General features: G+C 49.7%; 1 protein-coding gene across 1 annotated transcript in view; it reads left to right on the top strand.

Moving 5' to 3' along the window:
* Nucleotides 1–17,872, top strand: part of ADAP1 (ArfGAP with dual PH domains 1) — a 50,854-nt gene that overhangs the window by 24,697 nt on the left and 8,285 nt on the right. The window contains exon 5 of the mRNA XM_068207020.1: nt 17,428–17,540. Within this exon, the coding sequence (XP_068063121.1) occupies nt 17,428–17,540 (113 nt within the window). The remainder of the gene's footprint in view (nt 1–17,427; nt 17,541–17,872) is intronic.

Raw genomic sequence — 17,872 nt, 5'->3', positions numbered from 1 at the left:
ATTAATTTTCCCCTGCACTCACACAGTTGGAAGGAGCTCTGACTGCAAAGCACTGGAGAAAACACAGGGGACACAAAAATGTCCTTTCCCAGTGTGAGGAAGAGACCCTTATTAGCTCAGTGTGACCTGCAGTGATGTAATGCAGTTTATTTTGGGCCTCATCAGACAAACCAGTGAGCAGTGTTGCAGTTAAATTCCAATTATTTTAACTGACAGACCTGATCCTCTGCTGTCTCTTACCCCATTTCCTCCAGCCAGTGAGGAGCTGTGGGTGTCAGAGCGACACCAGCTCTGCCGTGGGTTTTTTCATAACCTCAGAAGCAAATTACAGGGCTGAGCAGCAGCACCCAGGGAGCAAACCAGTGCTAATGGCAGCCTCAGAAGACACGGGGTTTTCTGCTCATCAGACAGCCCAAAGCACTGAGCAAAGAAATAAAGCATCAGCCTGAGGGCTCCTGGTGGCCTTTGCTGAGCCCTGAGCACTCGTGGTCTTTAAGGAGATGCTGGTGCAGAAGGGGGTGTGAAGCCACAGCAGAGCCCTCCCCTCCCTTTGCTTTGCACACAAACTTTGCAGTGAAGCCCAGGGGTGGAGGTGGCGTGGGGACAGGTGTGGGGACACTGTGGGTGGGAGGGTGGCTGCCTGGGGACAGGCGGGGTCTTCTGATCTCTGGCTGCCTGCAAGAAGAGAGGGTGAGAGTGGAGAGCGCCTGCAGGCTCAGGGGAGTGGGGCACCTCCTGTGCAGGCTGCAGGTTTTCAGTGCTGCACAGGGCTGGGGTGAAGCCGTGCTGGGAAGTGTGCTGCTCCAGAGGGGTGCTTTCCCCAGGGTCCTGTCACATGCACAGACCTACCTGTGCCAGGGAATCACTGCCCTGCTCGGGCTTGGCTGCAGCTCCCGTGCTGCAGGGAAGGACAGTTGGACCAGGAGAGAAAAGGATGAGAAGGTTTAAATAAAGACTGAGAAAAGCTGAGAAGGTTTAAGGAAATAACAAAGTCCCCGTTCAGGGCACTGTAGCAGTGTGAGGGTTGTGGCAACAGAGTGTTCCCAGATTTGGGCTCCCATGAGAGGTGCAAGAGAGACAAAGGTGGGTTGTGTTGTTGGGTTTTCTTTCCTATTTCTTGTGCTGGTTTATGCTGTCTGGAGGTCTTTATGTGGAACACTGCTCCATCCCACTGGACCTGCTCCATGGTCAGAGCATCACCCCTGTGGGAGTGGCTTGATAAGGGTGAGACAGAGCTGATGTGTGAAACCAGCTCCTTGCAAGTGGGGAGAAGTGCCATAAGTCCTTCCTGTAGCATCCTTTAACTGCTGACAAGACACTGGACCTGCATCTTAAAGAAGAGAGTTAAACCAAACCTCTCTTGCTGAGGTGTTGTCAGCTAAATCAAGAGTTGCTTTTAGCCCTGGGAAGGATTTGAGCCAGCTCATGTGTGTGGTCAGGACGGTAGCCAGCTGCCATCTCAGCTTCTCTCATGCAGACCAGCAGGAAGATTTAGTTCACTGTTGTTTTTTCCCCTAGTGCAACCCACATCCTTGGCTGATGTTTCTCTTCATATTTCCATCAGCTCCTGGGCAGCTCTCCTGGCTTTTCCCAGGTGAAGATCTGAGCGTGGTCAGGGTGATGCTGTGCTGAGCACTGCACAGACACAGAGCAGGGTGGGGGTATGGTTGGGGGTAAAGTGACAGCAGGGAGATGCCAGCCCCTCACAGAAGGAGAGGCAGTGCCCCACCACAAGGGTGGTTCTGCAAAATGCAGGGATGAGGGTTATTTTTTAAATTACCCCATTGCTTTATAAGCGAGAAAGAGGAGTGTTCAGCAATTACAGGAGCCACATCTGGCTGAAATTATCCAAGATGCTGAGAAGCCAGAGGGAGAGATGGATGAGCAATGCTCACAGAAGCCTTGGTTCCTTAGGAAACAGAGCTCACAGGAGCAGTAAGAGAAACCACGAGATAAAAGCAACCATGTCGAGGGTTATCAGCAACATCTCGCCGGGCTTTGTCCAGGCACCGTGTGATGTAGGAAAGGGCAGTGGTGCAGAGCAAGGTCACCTGCCTGGGCACCCTGGGGTGTGCAGGAGCATCCCAGTGCCTTCCAGGGGGTGGGTGGCATTGCCTGGTTTGGGGCTGGTGTGTGTATGAAGCCACCCTCCATCATTTCCACAGCGAGGGCAGGTGTCCCTGGCCATGGTGCGGGGCAGGGCTGTGCCTCCTCTCTGACCTGACAAGGTACAGAAATACTTCAGATCGTTTGGGTTTGTTTTTGGTTTTTTGTTTTTTGTTTTTTTTTTTTTTCTTAAACCTTTTCTCCCTTCCCCCAGTTCCTTATGAGCTTACAACATCTAAAAATAGCCTTTGGTGTGGGAGAAAAGCTGCGGCTCCGCCCGCCCTTTGTTCGGGGGCTGCAGCAGCAGCCCGGGGCAGCCCCCGCCAGTGTCCAAGTGTCGTCCAAGTGTCGTCCGAGTGTCGTCCGAGGAGTGTCTGAGGAGTGTCCAAGTGTTTGAGGAGTGTCCGAGTGTCCGAGGAGTGTCTGAGGAGCGTCCGAGTGTCTGAGGAGTCTCCAAGTGTCCGAGGAGTGTCCAAGGAGTGTCCAAGGAGTGTCCGAGTGTCCAAGTGTCTGAGGAGTGTCCAAGTGTCCAAGGAGTGTCCAAGTGTCCAAGGAATGTCCAAGTGTCTGAGTGTGCGAGGAGTGTCAGAGGAGCATCTGAGTGTCTGGGGAGTGTCCAGGGAGTGTCTAAGTGTCCAAGTGTCTGAGGAGTGTCCAAGGAGTGTCCAAGGAGTGTCCAAGTGTCCGAGGAGTGTCCAAGGAGTGTCCGAGTGTCCAAGGAGTGTCCGAGTGTCCAAGTGTCTGAGGAGTGTCCAAGGAGTGTCCAAGTGTCCAAGGAGTGTCCGAGTGTCCAAGTGTCTGAGGAGTGTCCAAGGAGTGTCCAAGTGTCTGAGGAGTGTCCAAGAAGTGTCCAAGTGTCCGAGGAGTGTCCGAGTGTCCAAGTGTCTGAGGAGTGTCCGAGGAGTGTCCGAGGCCAGGCAGCTCCAGCAGCTCGTGTCACCGGTGTTGCAATGGCAGCTCACAGTGCTTTGTAAATGGGCCCCGAGTGCTCTGTTAAACAAAACCAGTTTCTCATCCCCGGTCCCCGCTCGGTGTTTGGAGCGGTGATGGAATCTCTGCAGAGATTGTGATGTTTGTGTTCCTGTACCCAAACCCCAGCCACGGCCCTGGAGGTGTTTCTGCTGAGGGCAGTGAGGTTTGAAATGTCACTGTGTAAACACCAGGTCACGTTAGACTCTGAATTCCACAGTAAAAGCTTTAGTGCCACAGAGTGCTGCAAATTTATAAATGGCTTTGAAAGCCCTGGCTGTGTTAGGTGTCTGTAAAGTGAATAATATCATGCAAATAAAGAGTTTGTTTTCCCCTCATTCTGCTTTTTTGCTGGCATGTTTCCTGTAATGCCAGTGGCTTGCCTCCTGATTTACACCATATATAGAAATGTAGAAAAAGCCTAATTATAATTAGCTCTTCTAACATTTTATGAGTTGAACTTCTGAAAATACTGGCTGCATCTTCATCCAAAGGTCTGAGTTTTTCAGAAGTTTCTGTGAGTGTAAATCTCTATTTAACCTCAATGCAGATGTGGCTGATGGGCAAACAGCTGTCAAAAGCTTTAGCTGGCCTTGATCTTAGTCCGTAGAGAGGAATTTTCAATATAAAGAAATAAGTTAATTTATTTCTACTTAATAGCCTCAAAAAGAAGTTGCTGCTTGGCTCCAGCTGCTTTTTAATGTCACTGTTATCTGATGCTAGTTGTAAAATGGATTAAATTCTCTTCTGATGCTTGAAAGGCTCAAGTATTAGTGCAGGGCTTTGAGAGAAGCTCCCTAATTTTCTACTCTGCCCCTCACTGATGGGAAGCTCTTGTTTTTGTGATTCAGGGCAGCGGCGTGCATCAGGAAGATGTGGCTGTCACGGGATCTGTGGAGCATCCCTCACTGTGGGATGCTTTTTTGTGCTGTCTTAGCCTCTCTTTCCAATCCCTGTAAGAAGATTCCTCATAGACCTAGAGGTGGAAATAAAAAAGTAATAGCAGAGCGTGGTTAAAAAGCAGCAAAAAATCAGGATAGCCTTGTATTTTGTGGAGAATTCATGTTGGCTTTTGCAAAGCAGAGACGTGGGCATGGAGGGGGAGATGCTTTGTGGTAGGGAGTCATGGCACCAGTTCCCTGCAGTGCATGTTGGTGCTTGGTGTGCACACTAGGATTGCATCAGTGGTGCCTTCTGTTAAATCACCATTTCCAGTAAATTCCCAGCAACCGATTCCAGTGTTTGGCTGAACCAAAGCACCAGGTTTGGCTCTCACTGGATTTCAGCAAAAGCGTGTTACAAATCTCCGCACTCAGCCCTGCCCTTGGCTGTAAGGGCTTGGCTGCAGGGTCCCAAAGTCTGGCTGCATTTTCCCTCTTCCCAGCTGACAGCAGGAGCAGCTCCTCTGCTTGGCACTGGGGCACCCAGGCCGTGTGTGGTTGTGCCCAGGGCAGCTGAAGGTGGGGCTGATCTCTGAGCAGGCTGATGTGGGGCTGAATGAGGAGCCCAGGGCACAGGGATGCTTCTTTGGCGTGGACCTCTGCCCTGTCTCAGTGTCCCAGAGGATGAAGTGATTTGGCATCACAGCCAGGCAGGGATTGTATCAGGGAGTTTGGCTTCTTGGCTGAGTTTTGCAGCCTGCTGTGAGCTTGGTGTTGTGCAGGTTCTGCTGATGCTTCTCCTCATGGTTGTTGGAGCAGTGGGGAGCGTGGCAAGGAGGGATGCAGGATGGCAGGCTAAGTGGCACTGGGGCTCTAGCCCTCTCCAAAAAGGATGCAGCCTCCACTAATGGCTTTTTAAAGGAGCATTTTAGCATTTCAATGATGCTCAAGAGCATTTTGTTGCATCCAGTGCTCTGAGTGCTGTACAGACACATCCAAAAAGCAGCCCCTGTCCAGAGGTTTCCATCAGAGGGCTGGGGTGTGAGTGCCTGATGGGAATTGCAAACCCTGCAGTTCTCCCAGCCCAGCTCCAAGGTCACTGGAGGCTGATGTGCTGTTGTCAGGAGTGGGTTAAAACACGAGCATCCCTCCAGCAAGCAACCTTGCCTGGCACAGAAACCTCCTTCTCCTGCTGCCGAGGCACAGAGCGGCTTCTGTTCTCCAGCCCTGACATCAGCGCCGGCCGGGACGTGAATCCCGCTGGGAGCCAGGCTCGGGGAGCTGCTCCCCCCTCCCCACACCCTCTCGTGGAGGTGAAGCCCCTCTCGGGTGGGTCTGAGCCCCTGCACTCTCTCCTCACCTGTGCAGCACCTGGCGTGTGTCAGGTGTGATGTTGGCAGCCCCAGGAGCAGGGCATGGCCCCAGTGGGGCTGTGTGCAGTCTGGCATCCATGCCTTGGCACTTGTGCTGTGGATTTTGGGTACAAAAAAGGGAGATTAAGGCCTGATTTGTTTTTTTTTTTTCCCAAAAACCTTTTGTTTAATAGGGAGAACCTTTTGTCTAATAGGGAGGGAGAGTTTAAGATGAAAGGATCTGGAGAAATATTGAAATGATTGAAGGAGGAAAGTTTACAGAGAAGTGTGTTCAGCTGAAGCAGATGGGACCCCACTGCTGATGCTCAGTCTCCTTTTCATGTCTTCCCAGTATAATCCTTTATGCATTTAGCATTACACAACTCCAGGACTTGCTCCAAGAAACCTTTCCCCATCCTCTCCTTGGAGGTTTGAGGGAAATGCCGTCATTGCTTTAAAACAAATGTCTGCTTCTTCTTCTGCCTTGGTGTGCCCTGGCACTGCTACCATGGGAAGTGGATGGGGGGAGATGCTTTGCAGGTCACTTCTGCTCTCTGAAGCCTCACCCAGAGCAAAGCAAAAACTCACACAGTGAGTGAACTAATATTGAACCAAATTGCCTTGGAAGGAAACGGATCCATTTGAAAAAATCCACTCAAGAAACCAGCAGCAGATGCAAGCCCAGCCAGACTGACAGCAGCCACTGCAGCATCCTCAGTGGGTTTGGGAAGGGCTCTCCTGGAGAGCTGCCTGGGGTGGGCCCAGCCTTGCTCCCCGTCGGCAACTTCACAATGCAAATGGTGTAAACATCAAACAGGACTTTGCTGCAGTAAAGACAAGGCACATCAAAGGGCTGTTTAACAAACTAAACTCAGGAGGAGGATGCAAGGGGAGATGGCAGGTTTGGTTTGTCTCACCATTATTTTTTCTTGTGCAAGGGGAGCAGGGCTGTGGCAGGGAGCACATGGCACTGAGGCCATGCCAGGATGCGCTGACATTTCCACAGGACTGGCATCATATGACCAGGAGCTGGAGAAGCCTTTCAGTGCCTTTCAGGAGCTGTTTGGAAGTGCTGATTCTGACTTGGTACAAACCCCTCAGAAGGAGTACTGCCGCCTCCTGGGGCTCTGTGGGAATCCAGGGAAGATGCTGCACCACTTCCCAGCCTTGATAAGGAGACACTGCACAAAGTCACCACAAGAAGGCAAAGGAGAGGGCTCCAAATGCAAAAGCTTGTCTTTTAGAGTTAAATTTGGTGCATTTTTCTTTTTTCTATCTCTCTGAGCTATGGCAAGAGGCCAGCGACTGCTGTTATGCTTTCCAGGAAATCCATGAACATTGCAGTGACAAAGTGATGGGGTGGTGATGGATCTTACAGATAGCTGCTGTAGGAAGAAAAACATCTAGCAAAGAGAAATGCTCTGATGTCTTCAACTCCCCTAAAGCAGAAAAGCATTTAAGGCAGCCAAAAATTGCAGGTGAGAACCTGTGGGTCTGCACTTAGGGGAGGAGGAGCAGCTGGCCCTGGGAGGGGGGTAGCACCACTGCGAGCTAAAGCTGGATGCTCACAGCTAGTTTAGGATCCAGCTGTAATTTTAACAGCTGGTTCTGTCAAGCTGCCTTCAGCATAGCTCTGATCCAAGCTTCTATAATTAGCCAAGGAGCAGCAGCTCTCATGCAAGAAGTGAGGCAGCAGCGATGCTTGAGGCAGGGGAAGCAGAGCAGCCTGTGTGTGAGCCTTGCTGAAAGGGGTAAGGGCTGCCCCATGAAATTTTAAATAGCTGGGGGTTTGTTTTTTTTTTTTTTTTAAGGGCTTTGTGTAAAATATTTAGTTAAGTGGTTTTTTTTTTTCCCTCTGAAAAAAGCACACCTAAGAAATGTTTCATTTTGTGTCATCCTTTAACAGAAACATTTACATTTATCAACTCAAATCAAAAGCATTGCATTTGTGGTCAGTTTGAGGTTGGTTGAATTTGCTGAACCTAGTGCAGTTTCTCATGGGTGAGGTGGTCTGAGCCCCTCCAGCCTGTGGCAGCTGAATGTGCTACCTGTGTTTTGAGGTGTGCTCTGGATTCTCCCTGGGGATGCCTGAGTAGTTCCCAGGAGAGTCAGTCCAGCTGGTGAGGATAGACTATAAGATCAATAAATGTGTGGAGCACCCCAACTATAATTATCATGACTCACTCCTGTCCTTGAGCTTTCCGTATTTGAGGTCAACCAACTTGAATTAGTGTATTTTGATACTGCTCAGGCTGCCTGTTCCTGTAACCTTGAGTTATTGCGGTCAGTAAGTGGACCTATACCAACTGGAGACAGCTGAAGAGAAGTACGAGGCTTTGTTCTCCATGTCTTGGATGATAAACATTTAAGGAAAGGATAGGAGAACCGTCCCTTTGTATTTTCTGTGCTTTATAAGGGTAGTTCATGGTGCTGCAGGTCTGGTGTTTCTCAGTGATTTTATACTGTGCACATTCACATTCCCTGAGTAATGACACAGGACCAAAAAGCTGGGGCGTCTTTCTTCCACTAATGAGAAGGGAGCAGCTAGGAAGCAATAGGATAACAAAGAACATGGAAAAGGCTGTTTTCATGGCAACTCATGGTAGCTTAATTCAATTTTTACTAAAGAAAGACCTGTTTTACTTTGGAGACCTGTGCAGGGCTGGGCAGTTTCTGTCTCTCACCAGATAAAGAACATTCTCCAGGGTGAGGTCATGTCTTTTTCTGGAGTTTGCCAGAGATGCAGCTGAGTTAGATCAGCCTCAACGCTGAACCAGAGCATTTGCTGATGCTTCTTTCTTGCCAACACCAGCCCACATCCACCTGCATTTTCCCCCTATAGTGAACTCACACGAGTTTTCACCTTGAAATCTCCAGTGCAACAGTGAAGGAGTTGTCCACACCCCACTTCTGGGATGCTTACTCTGAAATGGGACAGGGAGGTGCCTCCCCAGCTGGCTAAATGGGACTGGTTTTACAAATGCTGCTGCTGTTGAGGTGCAGACGCAGCAGCCACCTCCAGTTTCATAACCAGGGCAGCCCCTAAGGGACACAAGCATGGCAGTAACAAACAGCATATCCCCAAAATACCTAAAAGACAATGAGGCTGCTCAGCAGGGAGTGAATTTCAAGCTTTCATGTATTGTAGAGGGTCGAAAAAAAATTTTAGCCTAGCTAAGTCAGTATGAATTTTGGCCAATGATTTATTGGGACAGAATTTAGCCTTGGTTTATATAATTCCAGGAGTTCATTAAATGGGATTATGCTGCTCCAGGGAAGGGGAGGTGATAGTTCTAGAAAAATCAAGGTGTGCAAATGTCCTTGTGCAACCTGGAGGTTGTGGCTGTGCTGCCAAATGCTCCTTCCTTGATAGCACAGCTGCCAGAGCATCGTGTACCAGCTAATTTCTGGGACAGCTGGAACACCAGCAGCCAGGGCAGAAACGAGTCCTAAATTTAAAAATTCTCCTTTCCTGTATGAAGTTTTCACTGTAAATGCATTGAGCACTCAATAAAAGACATCCAGGAGCCAATAGCAGCACTGCAGCAGATCTGCTCCAAGTCATTTGGATTTCTCTTCAAAGCAGAAAAAGAGGAGTGCTATGGGTGAGAATGGCTTTCCATGATTTGTGACTGCATGGAAATGCTGCCTGTGTGGGGGAATGCTTTATTCCAGGATGTCCCAGAAGAGAGAGTCCTAAACTCATCGAAAGTCTGTGGTGAACTTCTCTGCTGACTCCTCTACAGCTCTGTTAGGGTTTTAAATTTGTCTCATCCTTGCTTGGATTGATCTGTGTGAGCAGCTGCCTAGCTGAGCTTTTATTTATTGGTGTGGAGAAGAGATCCATCAAAAGCTCTTTAGGCTCAGAGACTATGTTAGCCTGATCCCCTAGGTGTGGTTTGAGGATGCCTGTGTAAAGCCCAGACCTTCAGGTGGTTCCTGGTGCTCTGGAGGCGTTTTGAGCAGCTGTAGGTTGGTGAATCCCACTGTGGTGTGCGAGGAGGGTGTCAAGGTTTCTTGCCTTCTTCCAGGTCTCACCTCTCTGCTTTCTGCATGAGCCATGGCATGTGGGGCTTCAGGTGGGTTCTCCCTTGCCTTGCAGAGGTCCAGGCAGGACCAGCTCCGTGTGGGCATCCCTGGGCAGGGGTGATGATGGTGTGGGATGGTGGCAGCAGCTCCTCCAGGTGCGGGGAGGGAAGGCTGCAGGACATCTTCCTGTGCAGCTTCTGTGCAGTAACTCACAGTGGCTGCAGCGAGGATTTTTTGGAATGTTTGTGTCTCGCCCAAGGAGGATCCTTGCCCTGTGGTTTGGGAGTGGTTTGGCTCTCAGAATTCAGCTCCTGCAGGATGTTATTGTGAGTTAGTACCGCGTGCCTGCCCTTAAACGTTTTCTTGCCTGGCTTTCCAGCTAAATCAGGCTTTGAGTGCACTCACTGCTGGTAAATGGGATGAACATCACTCTGGGAACCTCCCACCTTCCATCTGCCTTTTATTGTGGAAGACTGGCTTCCAAAGAGCAAAACATGAAGGTTATTTACCTGTAACAGGATTTTTTTCTCCAAGCAGCCAGCAGCTCCCAGGTGGGTGTTGTAGGGATGCCACTCGAAGAGGAAGCATTTGATTTCCAAGTAAAATTACATTCCACATTCAATTCTCAGCAATGTAAGTGCAAGGCTTCCAGTAAAGACATTTTCTGTAGCAAGGGGTTGTAACATCTCCCAGCAGATACAATCAAATTGTGCTTGCAGCAGCCAGCTGTGGTCTTATCTTTAATATGTAAACACTTGCTCAATAATTAAGTTACCACGGAAGTTGTACTGTATCGATGGTCAATTATAAGATAAACTGATAAAAGGGAGGATGTGGCTGTCTGCTTTATTAAACCTGATATGCCTGCAGCAGTCAGGTGAAGACTTGGGAATTGTATAATTTGGTGTTTTCTCCTCATACTTGTTCCCCCGCAGCATTTTCAGAGGAGGTGAGTGCTCACAGGGAGATCAATATCACTCTACCAAAAGGAGTTTTTTCTCTGATGAGTGTCCTTTGCACCACCTTACCCTGCAGTTGCTTGCCCAGTGGCTCTCACCCCCTGCTGCCGCGATTTCCCGTTTTTTGTCGCACTGAAGGCTTCCCAAGCTCTGCAGAGGCATGTGTGTGTGTGTCTTGTTCCTGCTGCTCTCAGTCGGCACAAGGGGCGAGGTGATCCCATCTGAGCGCCCTCCCGGGAGTATGAATGACTGTGCTGATGTCTCTGTCACCTGAGAGCTGCTCCGCGGGGAATCGGAACATGTGATTAAAGAAACCAGTTAAAAACAGCTTAGGAAGCTGGATTAGGTACATGATCTCTTCTTATGGCTCCTTTTAGCTGACAACCCGCTGAAAGAAGGGGGGTCTGGATTACACGGAGAAACATCAGGCTTGACAGGAGTGTTTTCTGACTGTTCGGCTTAGTGGTGTCATGTACAATTTTAATCAGATTTAAATAGTGGCAAACATCACAGGCTTAATGGATTTCAGCTTTATTATTGGGGCTTTGCTTAGAAGCAGTTTGGATTTTCAGCTGTGAGCCACCAATGCGAGTGTACTCACGAATAAGTGGGACTGGAAACCCGGGGATGGACCTTGCATTTAAATACCACATGCCTGTGGGGGAGGACAGACCTCGTCAGAATTCTTCCTGTGAGCCTCAGGATCTCGATGTGTAGTTGAGCTCAGCCCCATGATCCTTCCACAGAGATAATGCATTTGGCTCCATTTTCCTACTGATCCCAGCAGCTGGGGAGCACCTTCTTCCGTGACAAAATCGAGATGAAGCAAGATGAAAATATCTTTTTGTAGTGATCTGGAAAATTGGTTTTCCATGCTTGGCTTCAGCCTTGAAGTTGTTCCTCACATGATCTAAAATGATCTATGTCCTCTGCTTTAGGTGCCGTGGGTTGTTCTTGACCTTCCTGTGGTGAGGCTTTGTCTGGTCTCTGCTGTGCTAGTTTGGGGTGGTTTGTCTAGAGGAAAAAGTCCCTGAGGACACTGACACCTGCATTTCTACTGAGATGTGGTCCTGCCTCCTAACTGAGTCTTTCCTGGTGTGGGTTGTTTTTTTTTTGGTTTTTTTTTTTTTTTTTTTTTTTTTTTTTACATTGTGAGAGGAGATACTGTGGGAGAAATCAATATGGGAGGTGGTTTTGTAAAACAGCGTTGCCTTTGCTCAGAGGACTGGATCTGACTATCAGAGGCAAGTTACCATTTCAGGACCTGTTGGTCATTGAGGTCTGGTCAACTGCTTGGTGTTCCGGGCCCTGCATGAGCAGAAAAAGTAGGAAAAAGGGAACATCAGTCATTGCAAGTTCCCCTTTTATCAGTAAAGAGAAGCGTATGTTCCTGGTCCCTTGTGTTTTCTGTGCCACCTCACACCACCGACCTGAGGTTTCATCTACTTCCAGCTCTGAGCTGAGCATTTTAGTGAAGATGTTTTGCCTTAGAAGGCCAAGGAGATGTCTGTGCGTTATCTGAATCATCCACTAAATCCTGGCTTTCTGTCTGCTGTAGCCATTCAAGCGCTAATTGCCTTTGATTAAGTCAATCGTTTGCAGAGTGAGTGGGTTAATTGGGCATTGTGGAAGCAATCAATCTCATCAGCTGCTTGCATCCATAGCTGAAGTGACAATGCAGTGGGACAATAATTGTTTTATGAGCTCCTGGAAGGCAGCAGAGGCAGACTGGATGACAACATGAAACCCCTCTCTGCAAAATGGCCTTTAGGAAAGGTAATTTGGATGCTAAGTGCTCGTTAGGAGAGGACTGATTGATTAGGAGCTGGGAACTGTTGTGCCTCTAAAACGTGTGTGCACAAGAAAATGGTGTGGGTGTTAGGGTGCTGCACTTGGGAGTTCTTGGGCTCTTAGGCCTGGCTGGATGAGGTGTGAAGAGGATGTGGTGTCCTAAATGGGGAGAAAAAGCTGTCTGGAGGGAGGTGAAGGGAGATCGTTCTCCTCTCAGCCTGCGAGGGGGAGCTGGACATGCCAGCACCCACCCTGCCTTAGGTGCACCAAGCACTGACCTCGCAGGTGTCCTGGGGGCTGGAGGAGCACTGAACACATCCTCGTTTGCTGCTTGCTGAGGCTGTAAATTCCAAAGAACTGAACTGTGCAGGGGCAGTAGCAGCTCCTGGTGGCTCCTGACCTGGTCAGTGCTGGAGGGCTCGAAGGGAAGGATTTCCATCTCAGCATCAGGTCCCTCCTACCATGGGGATGCTGAGACATCTCCAGCATGGCTGTATCTGCACTGCTCAGTGTGGGACCAGCAGGAAATGGATTATCCAGAGATGGCTGCAGAGTTATTGCAGGGAACTTCTGAGCTCCTCAGCGCAGCTGCAAACAGGCAAAAAAATCAAGCCAAAAAAGCAATCTGCTGGTGCTGTGCAGGGGAGCAGGGTGCAAGCTCTGAGGTGTTTGAGGACCTGGACCCTGCTTGCATCTGGGGGATCTGGGCAAACTTTTTTGCTGTTCCATGACCAAACTTAATATTCCTTGGTTAATGACTTTTATTGGAAGGCAAATTCTTAAAGTATGCAAGTTGAACTCATTGAAATGTCTTGCTTTGATGGTGGCCGGGTGCTGCAGGAAGAAATGTTACAACTTAGAGCAGTCAAACCAAACCATTTACACTGACGTGGCTAAACAAGAGGTGCACAGTTGTTTTTACAACCCTATTCAAAGTCCAGTCTGTAAGGAAAATGTAGAGTATGCCACCTTCTCCATCCAACCCTCTCATTGTGGGCAGTGGGGTTTATTTCAGAGGAATGTCCTTCAGACTCTTTATTTAAAAAGGAGGTTGTGACAGGGGTCAGAGGTGATGTGTGATGTCAGGGATTCCACACTCAGCTGCTCCAGATAATTATGCGGTTCCTTAACCTCTCAGAAAAGGTGGGCACACTGCATCCAGTGAGTGCCTATCCCCTGTCCTGCCCTAATTAACACCTTACTGTGCTAATGGAGCAGGGTGCTCAGCTTTGACACTCAGAGGAGTGGCAATGTACAGCCTGCAATTTTAGCAGCAGAGTGAGGGAGTTGGATTTCAATCTTCTCCAAAGCTCTGAATCGGGGTCAATGCACTTTAACTGCTGAGAGGAAGGAAAAATGGCTTCTGTAGGAGGAGGTGCCCTGCCTGAACGCCAGGAAAACGTGATTCTCTTGGATTACCTGCACAAGTACATTTTTTTTTCTCTTATTCAGCCCCCCATGCTTTGTCTTGCAGTGAGAGAAGAAGGCAAGAAAGCACACAGTGGTGCATTTGTGTGGTGTTGGATACACTCAGGTTCCTTCTAAAAGCCTGGGACCAGACCTGGTTTTACTACAGCCCTAGAAACATCATGGAAACAAGCAGTTCTGTTACCTCTTTCCAGGTGAAACTGTGAAACAAGGAGCCAAAGAAACCAAAGATCAGACATGGTTTTAATTCCCAGTTTTGAATGCCTTGCTTAGGATGACAGAAGGAAAAGTCCATGCACGTTGGTTTTTGCAAGCCAGTGGATCTGATTGTCCTCTTTGTAGGAGGGATTTTTTTTTTCTCTGAGAAAAAGGGTAAAAACTGAACAAGTAATTTTGGGTGCTTCCTGTAATCCATATTCTCAGAGACCAAACCCCCCCCTCATTAACTGATCTCTGTAACAGCTTTCTGAGGTGGGGAAGTAGCAATATCCCTCTTCTTTAAAATGGGGAACTTGAACCAAATGCTGGTGGAAGTCAGATGGAAAGATGGTGGCTACAACAAATGTTCTTTATATAAAATCCTCTCCCTTGCTTCCTCTGCAGGCTCTCAGGCAGAGGAAGCTACACTGGAGCATCCAGTGGGTGCTGCCAGTTTTATGTGCCTGAAGGAGCTGCAGCCACCAGCCCACCTGAGCTGGCACAAGGCCATGCACTATCTTCTTTTCAGTCAACCCCCCTGGTGACCCTGTTTTCCTTGCCCCCAGAGTTTTAGCTGTCGGGATGCAATGGGTGTGGAAGTGGCAGTTCCTCATTTTACCTTGGAAGCCACGTAACAGGTCAGAGATACCCATCTGGGCTGTGTGGTTGTATCACGTGCCATTTGCTGGCTGACTGACACAACTGCTTGGTGGGGCTTTTGCAGGTGTCACAGGTTTGTGCCAGAGCAGCCTGCAAAAGCAAGTGGTTGATTCTGCTCCTTGGCAGGTGACAGAAGTGACGCAGGAAACGTGACAGCAGCAATGTTGGCTGTGTCAGTGGGATTTCTTTGTCAGTCTTGCCCAGGTAGTGCTTCCTGCACTCATGGTTAGGTACTGGTGATCCATGGGATGATGGCAGGTGGCTGCAGCCCTTGTTCTGTGCCTCAGGAGAGGAACAAACGTGTTGGTGACACGATGCTGTGTGGTCCAACACAAGCAGTCAGCAGGTGTTGTAGGTCTTGTGGTCGTTCAGCTTCCATCTAAGCAGAGCAGCCCTCAGAGAATGGTTTGGGTTGGGAGGGACCTTAAAGATCATCCCATTTCACCCTGCCATGGCCAGGGACACCTTCCACTATCCCAGGTTGCTCCAAGCCCTGTCCAGCCTGACCGTAGACCCTTCCAGGGAAGCAGCCACAGCTTCTCTGGTCACCCTGTGCCAGGGCCTCCCCACCCCTGAGGATCTGAATGTGACCAGGTGCCTCTAAATACGAAGCTGTTGCTAAGACAGTGCAGCACATGAGACAAGGAAGAGAGGGTTTATTTTCTGTCTCCAATGCCCTCCAGTGTGAGATCTGTTCCCTGTTCTGCCTCCTGCAGTTCTGTTTCTCAGCACCTTCTCTGGCTGTTGTCACAACCCTTTGGATCAGGGCTTTGAGGACACATCTTGCTGACACACAGTTTGCCTGGGGAACCTCTGTGGGTTCATGTTGGGTTCAAGGGCTGTTCGTGGTGGTTTGCACTGATGGGTGTTGACAGGGGTTCAGGTTTGGGCAGAGCAGAGGAGCAGCTCCTGAGGATGCAGCCCTGAAAGAAATAAGAAAAGAAAAGAAGCAAGCAAAAATCTGTACCAAAGTACACTGAAATCATCAGCTGGCTTTATCAGAGCAGCCAGGAGCTCTTTTGCTGAAGTGATTGGCCTGGGAAGAGCCAACATGTGAGCCACTGAATGGGATAACACTTGGTTTTGTTGGGTTTTTGCAATTATTCCTTGAAGTGAATTTGGATCCTGTGTTTTGACACAACAAATTGGAAATAGAATGTCAAAATGATGAAATGTCTAATGTAAGAGGGCAGGGAAGACTGGGTTTCTAGGCTGACTTTGATCCTGGCTCACAGCCTTGTCCTGGGCAGCTCAGCAAACCTCTCTGGGCTTCCCTCTCTTCATATACAGCCATGATGGTGCCCATCTGCCAGGGTTAGCAAGGATTTGAGATCACCTTTGGGGAGACACAGAGTAATTTTATTCTCCATCCCTTAAATGCTAAAAAATCCATGTTGTGGAGGGGAGCAAGTGCAGTCAGGAATACCTGCAGCACCCTTCACCAATCCTGTGTTTGGAATAGATGAATGAATGGATGATACCCACAGGCAGGAGCTGCTCCAAGGTGGGGCCAACATGAGCTGAGCTCTGTGTGCTCAGTGTACTCTGCTGAGCCACACAAAGCCCAGGTGAGGGTTCCTGAAGGAAAAGATGGGCTTTCCTGAGGGAAAAATGGGCTTTCCTCCTGCATCCCCTCCCGTTTTTATTTGGAGATATCACTGTCCTCTTTGATGTCCTTTCCTCCATGCCGGCTCTCTCCAGCTCCCTACGAGACACCAGAGTTCCTCAAATGCCAGGCACAGAGAGGCTCTGAAACCCTCTCTGCTCTTCACTGGAATGAATAGCAGTAGCTTTTGAAGTACTCTCCTGCTGCTCCAGCTGGCTTGGCATTAAAACCCAGCCCCTTTCAGGAACAGAAGCCACTTGACCTTGGTTCCCAAACCTCACACTCTGAGGAAAAGCTGCTCCATGTGCTGCCATTCAGGGAGCAGTTGGCCATCAGAGCCCTGGCAGCATCTCTGCCTCACGCGAGGCAAACCTGCCACCTTAGAGACGGATCAGCTGGGCACAACCTCCTGCCTGCCTGTCTCCTGCACAGAGACATCATTCCTGAGCAGCTCCGTGGTGTCCAGCCTGCCACAGGGCACACAGGGGTTTGCTGATAGAGCCTGGCAGGGAGCAGCAGCTGCCCCTGTGTCAGTCAGAGCTGTGGCTCCCCAGCAGTTCTGCCCTGCTGGGGGTACAAGCACAGCAGCCTGGGCTCATCCTGCTCTGCTGTTGGATGCAGCTGCCCTTGGCTGGGCTTTGGTTGCTTCCTTGGATGCTTCCCCTTGCTCAGACCTGGGGTAATCCTGCTTGCTGTGCGTTCCTCTCTTTCTGACGCTGCCAGTGCCCTCCAAAGGGGCTTTTTGCTAGGAAGGTTCCTAGCATAGTGGGACAGGGTTGAACTGATGGACTGAATGAGCTGGGTCTGCTCCTGCCTTTGGGGAAGATTCTCCCAAGCTGGATGGGTGGACCAGAGAAAATAATTATCCTTGTCATTCCCAGGTGTATCCAGTGTTGGTCCCTGGATACTGGACTGGTGCACACGGGCAGTGATGCTCCAGTGGGCTGGAGCACTTCTGCACTGGAGGGATGGAGAGGGCTCTGAGGGGAAGGGATTAGGTGGACAGTGGTGTCACCCCCAGTGCTGGCTGTGGCTGTAGGATAAACGAGGGTTTGAACCATCCCATCTGCATCTCTGGGTGGTGACGGGGTGGGTTTGTGGGAAGGCAGGCAGCAGGGGCTGCTGGGTCCCAGGGGGACAGAGGGGCACCCTCTGCCTGTGCTGGCTCACCCCAGGACTGAGGTGCAATAATGCACAGGGGGCCCTGCAGGCAGCCACTCCTTGGGTGTCGGAGTGGAGCTGTCTGAAGCACAAGCTGTTGGCAGAGAATGAGAGCAGAGTGAGGAGGGCAGGTCTGAAGGAGAAGGCCTGTTTCCTTCATGTCCTCAGCAGAACAGCCACACACTTGGTTTGCTTAGTTCTGAAGTCTTAGTTCTTTTCTTTATCCCAACTCTCTTTTTGAGTGCAGAGCTTTATCCTTGGTTCTCAGTCATTCCTTTCTGCTGCAGGGTACCGAGAAGGATTTCTGTGGAAGAGAGGACGCGACAATGGGCAATTCTTGAGCCGAAAATTTGTGTTATCAGAGAGGGAAGGTGCTCTGAAGTACTTCAACAAAAACGATGTGAGTACCTAGGGTTGCTGTGTGCAGATTGCAGCTGTGAGAGCATCCTGGAACATGTAATTCCCAGGGCACCAGTTTATTTCTACAATTTCCAAAATCACCGAGTCCCCAGTTACTCCAGGACAAGATCACCAGGCTCAGCTCACCCTCCCTTTAGCGGGGCTTGCTCTTGCTCCTCCAGCACACTCATGGAGAGAGGCCCCACAGGCCTGTTCACACATTCCTGCTCTGCTGCCCTTTGAAGTCCATAGGGCTTTTCTCAAAACACCAGCAAAGGAGTTTTTCTCAGCTCTGGCTCGGCATCATCCAACTAACGTGGGTTTCATATGGAT

This window comes from Anomalospiza imberbis, chromosome 16 (genome assembly GCF_031753505.1).
Source record: "Anomalospiza imberbis isolate Cuckoo-Finch-1a 21T00152 chromosome 16, ASM3175350v1, whole genome shotgun sequence".
Taxonomy (NCBI): Eukaryota; Metazoa; Chordata; class Aves; order Passeriformes; family Viduidae; genus Anomalospiza; species Anomalospiza imberbis.
Note: the sequence above shows the minus strand (reverse complement) of the source record. Positions and strands in the feature narration are given on the sequence as shown.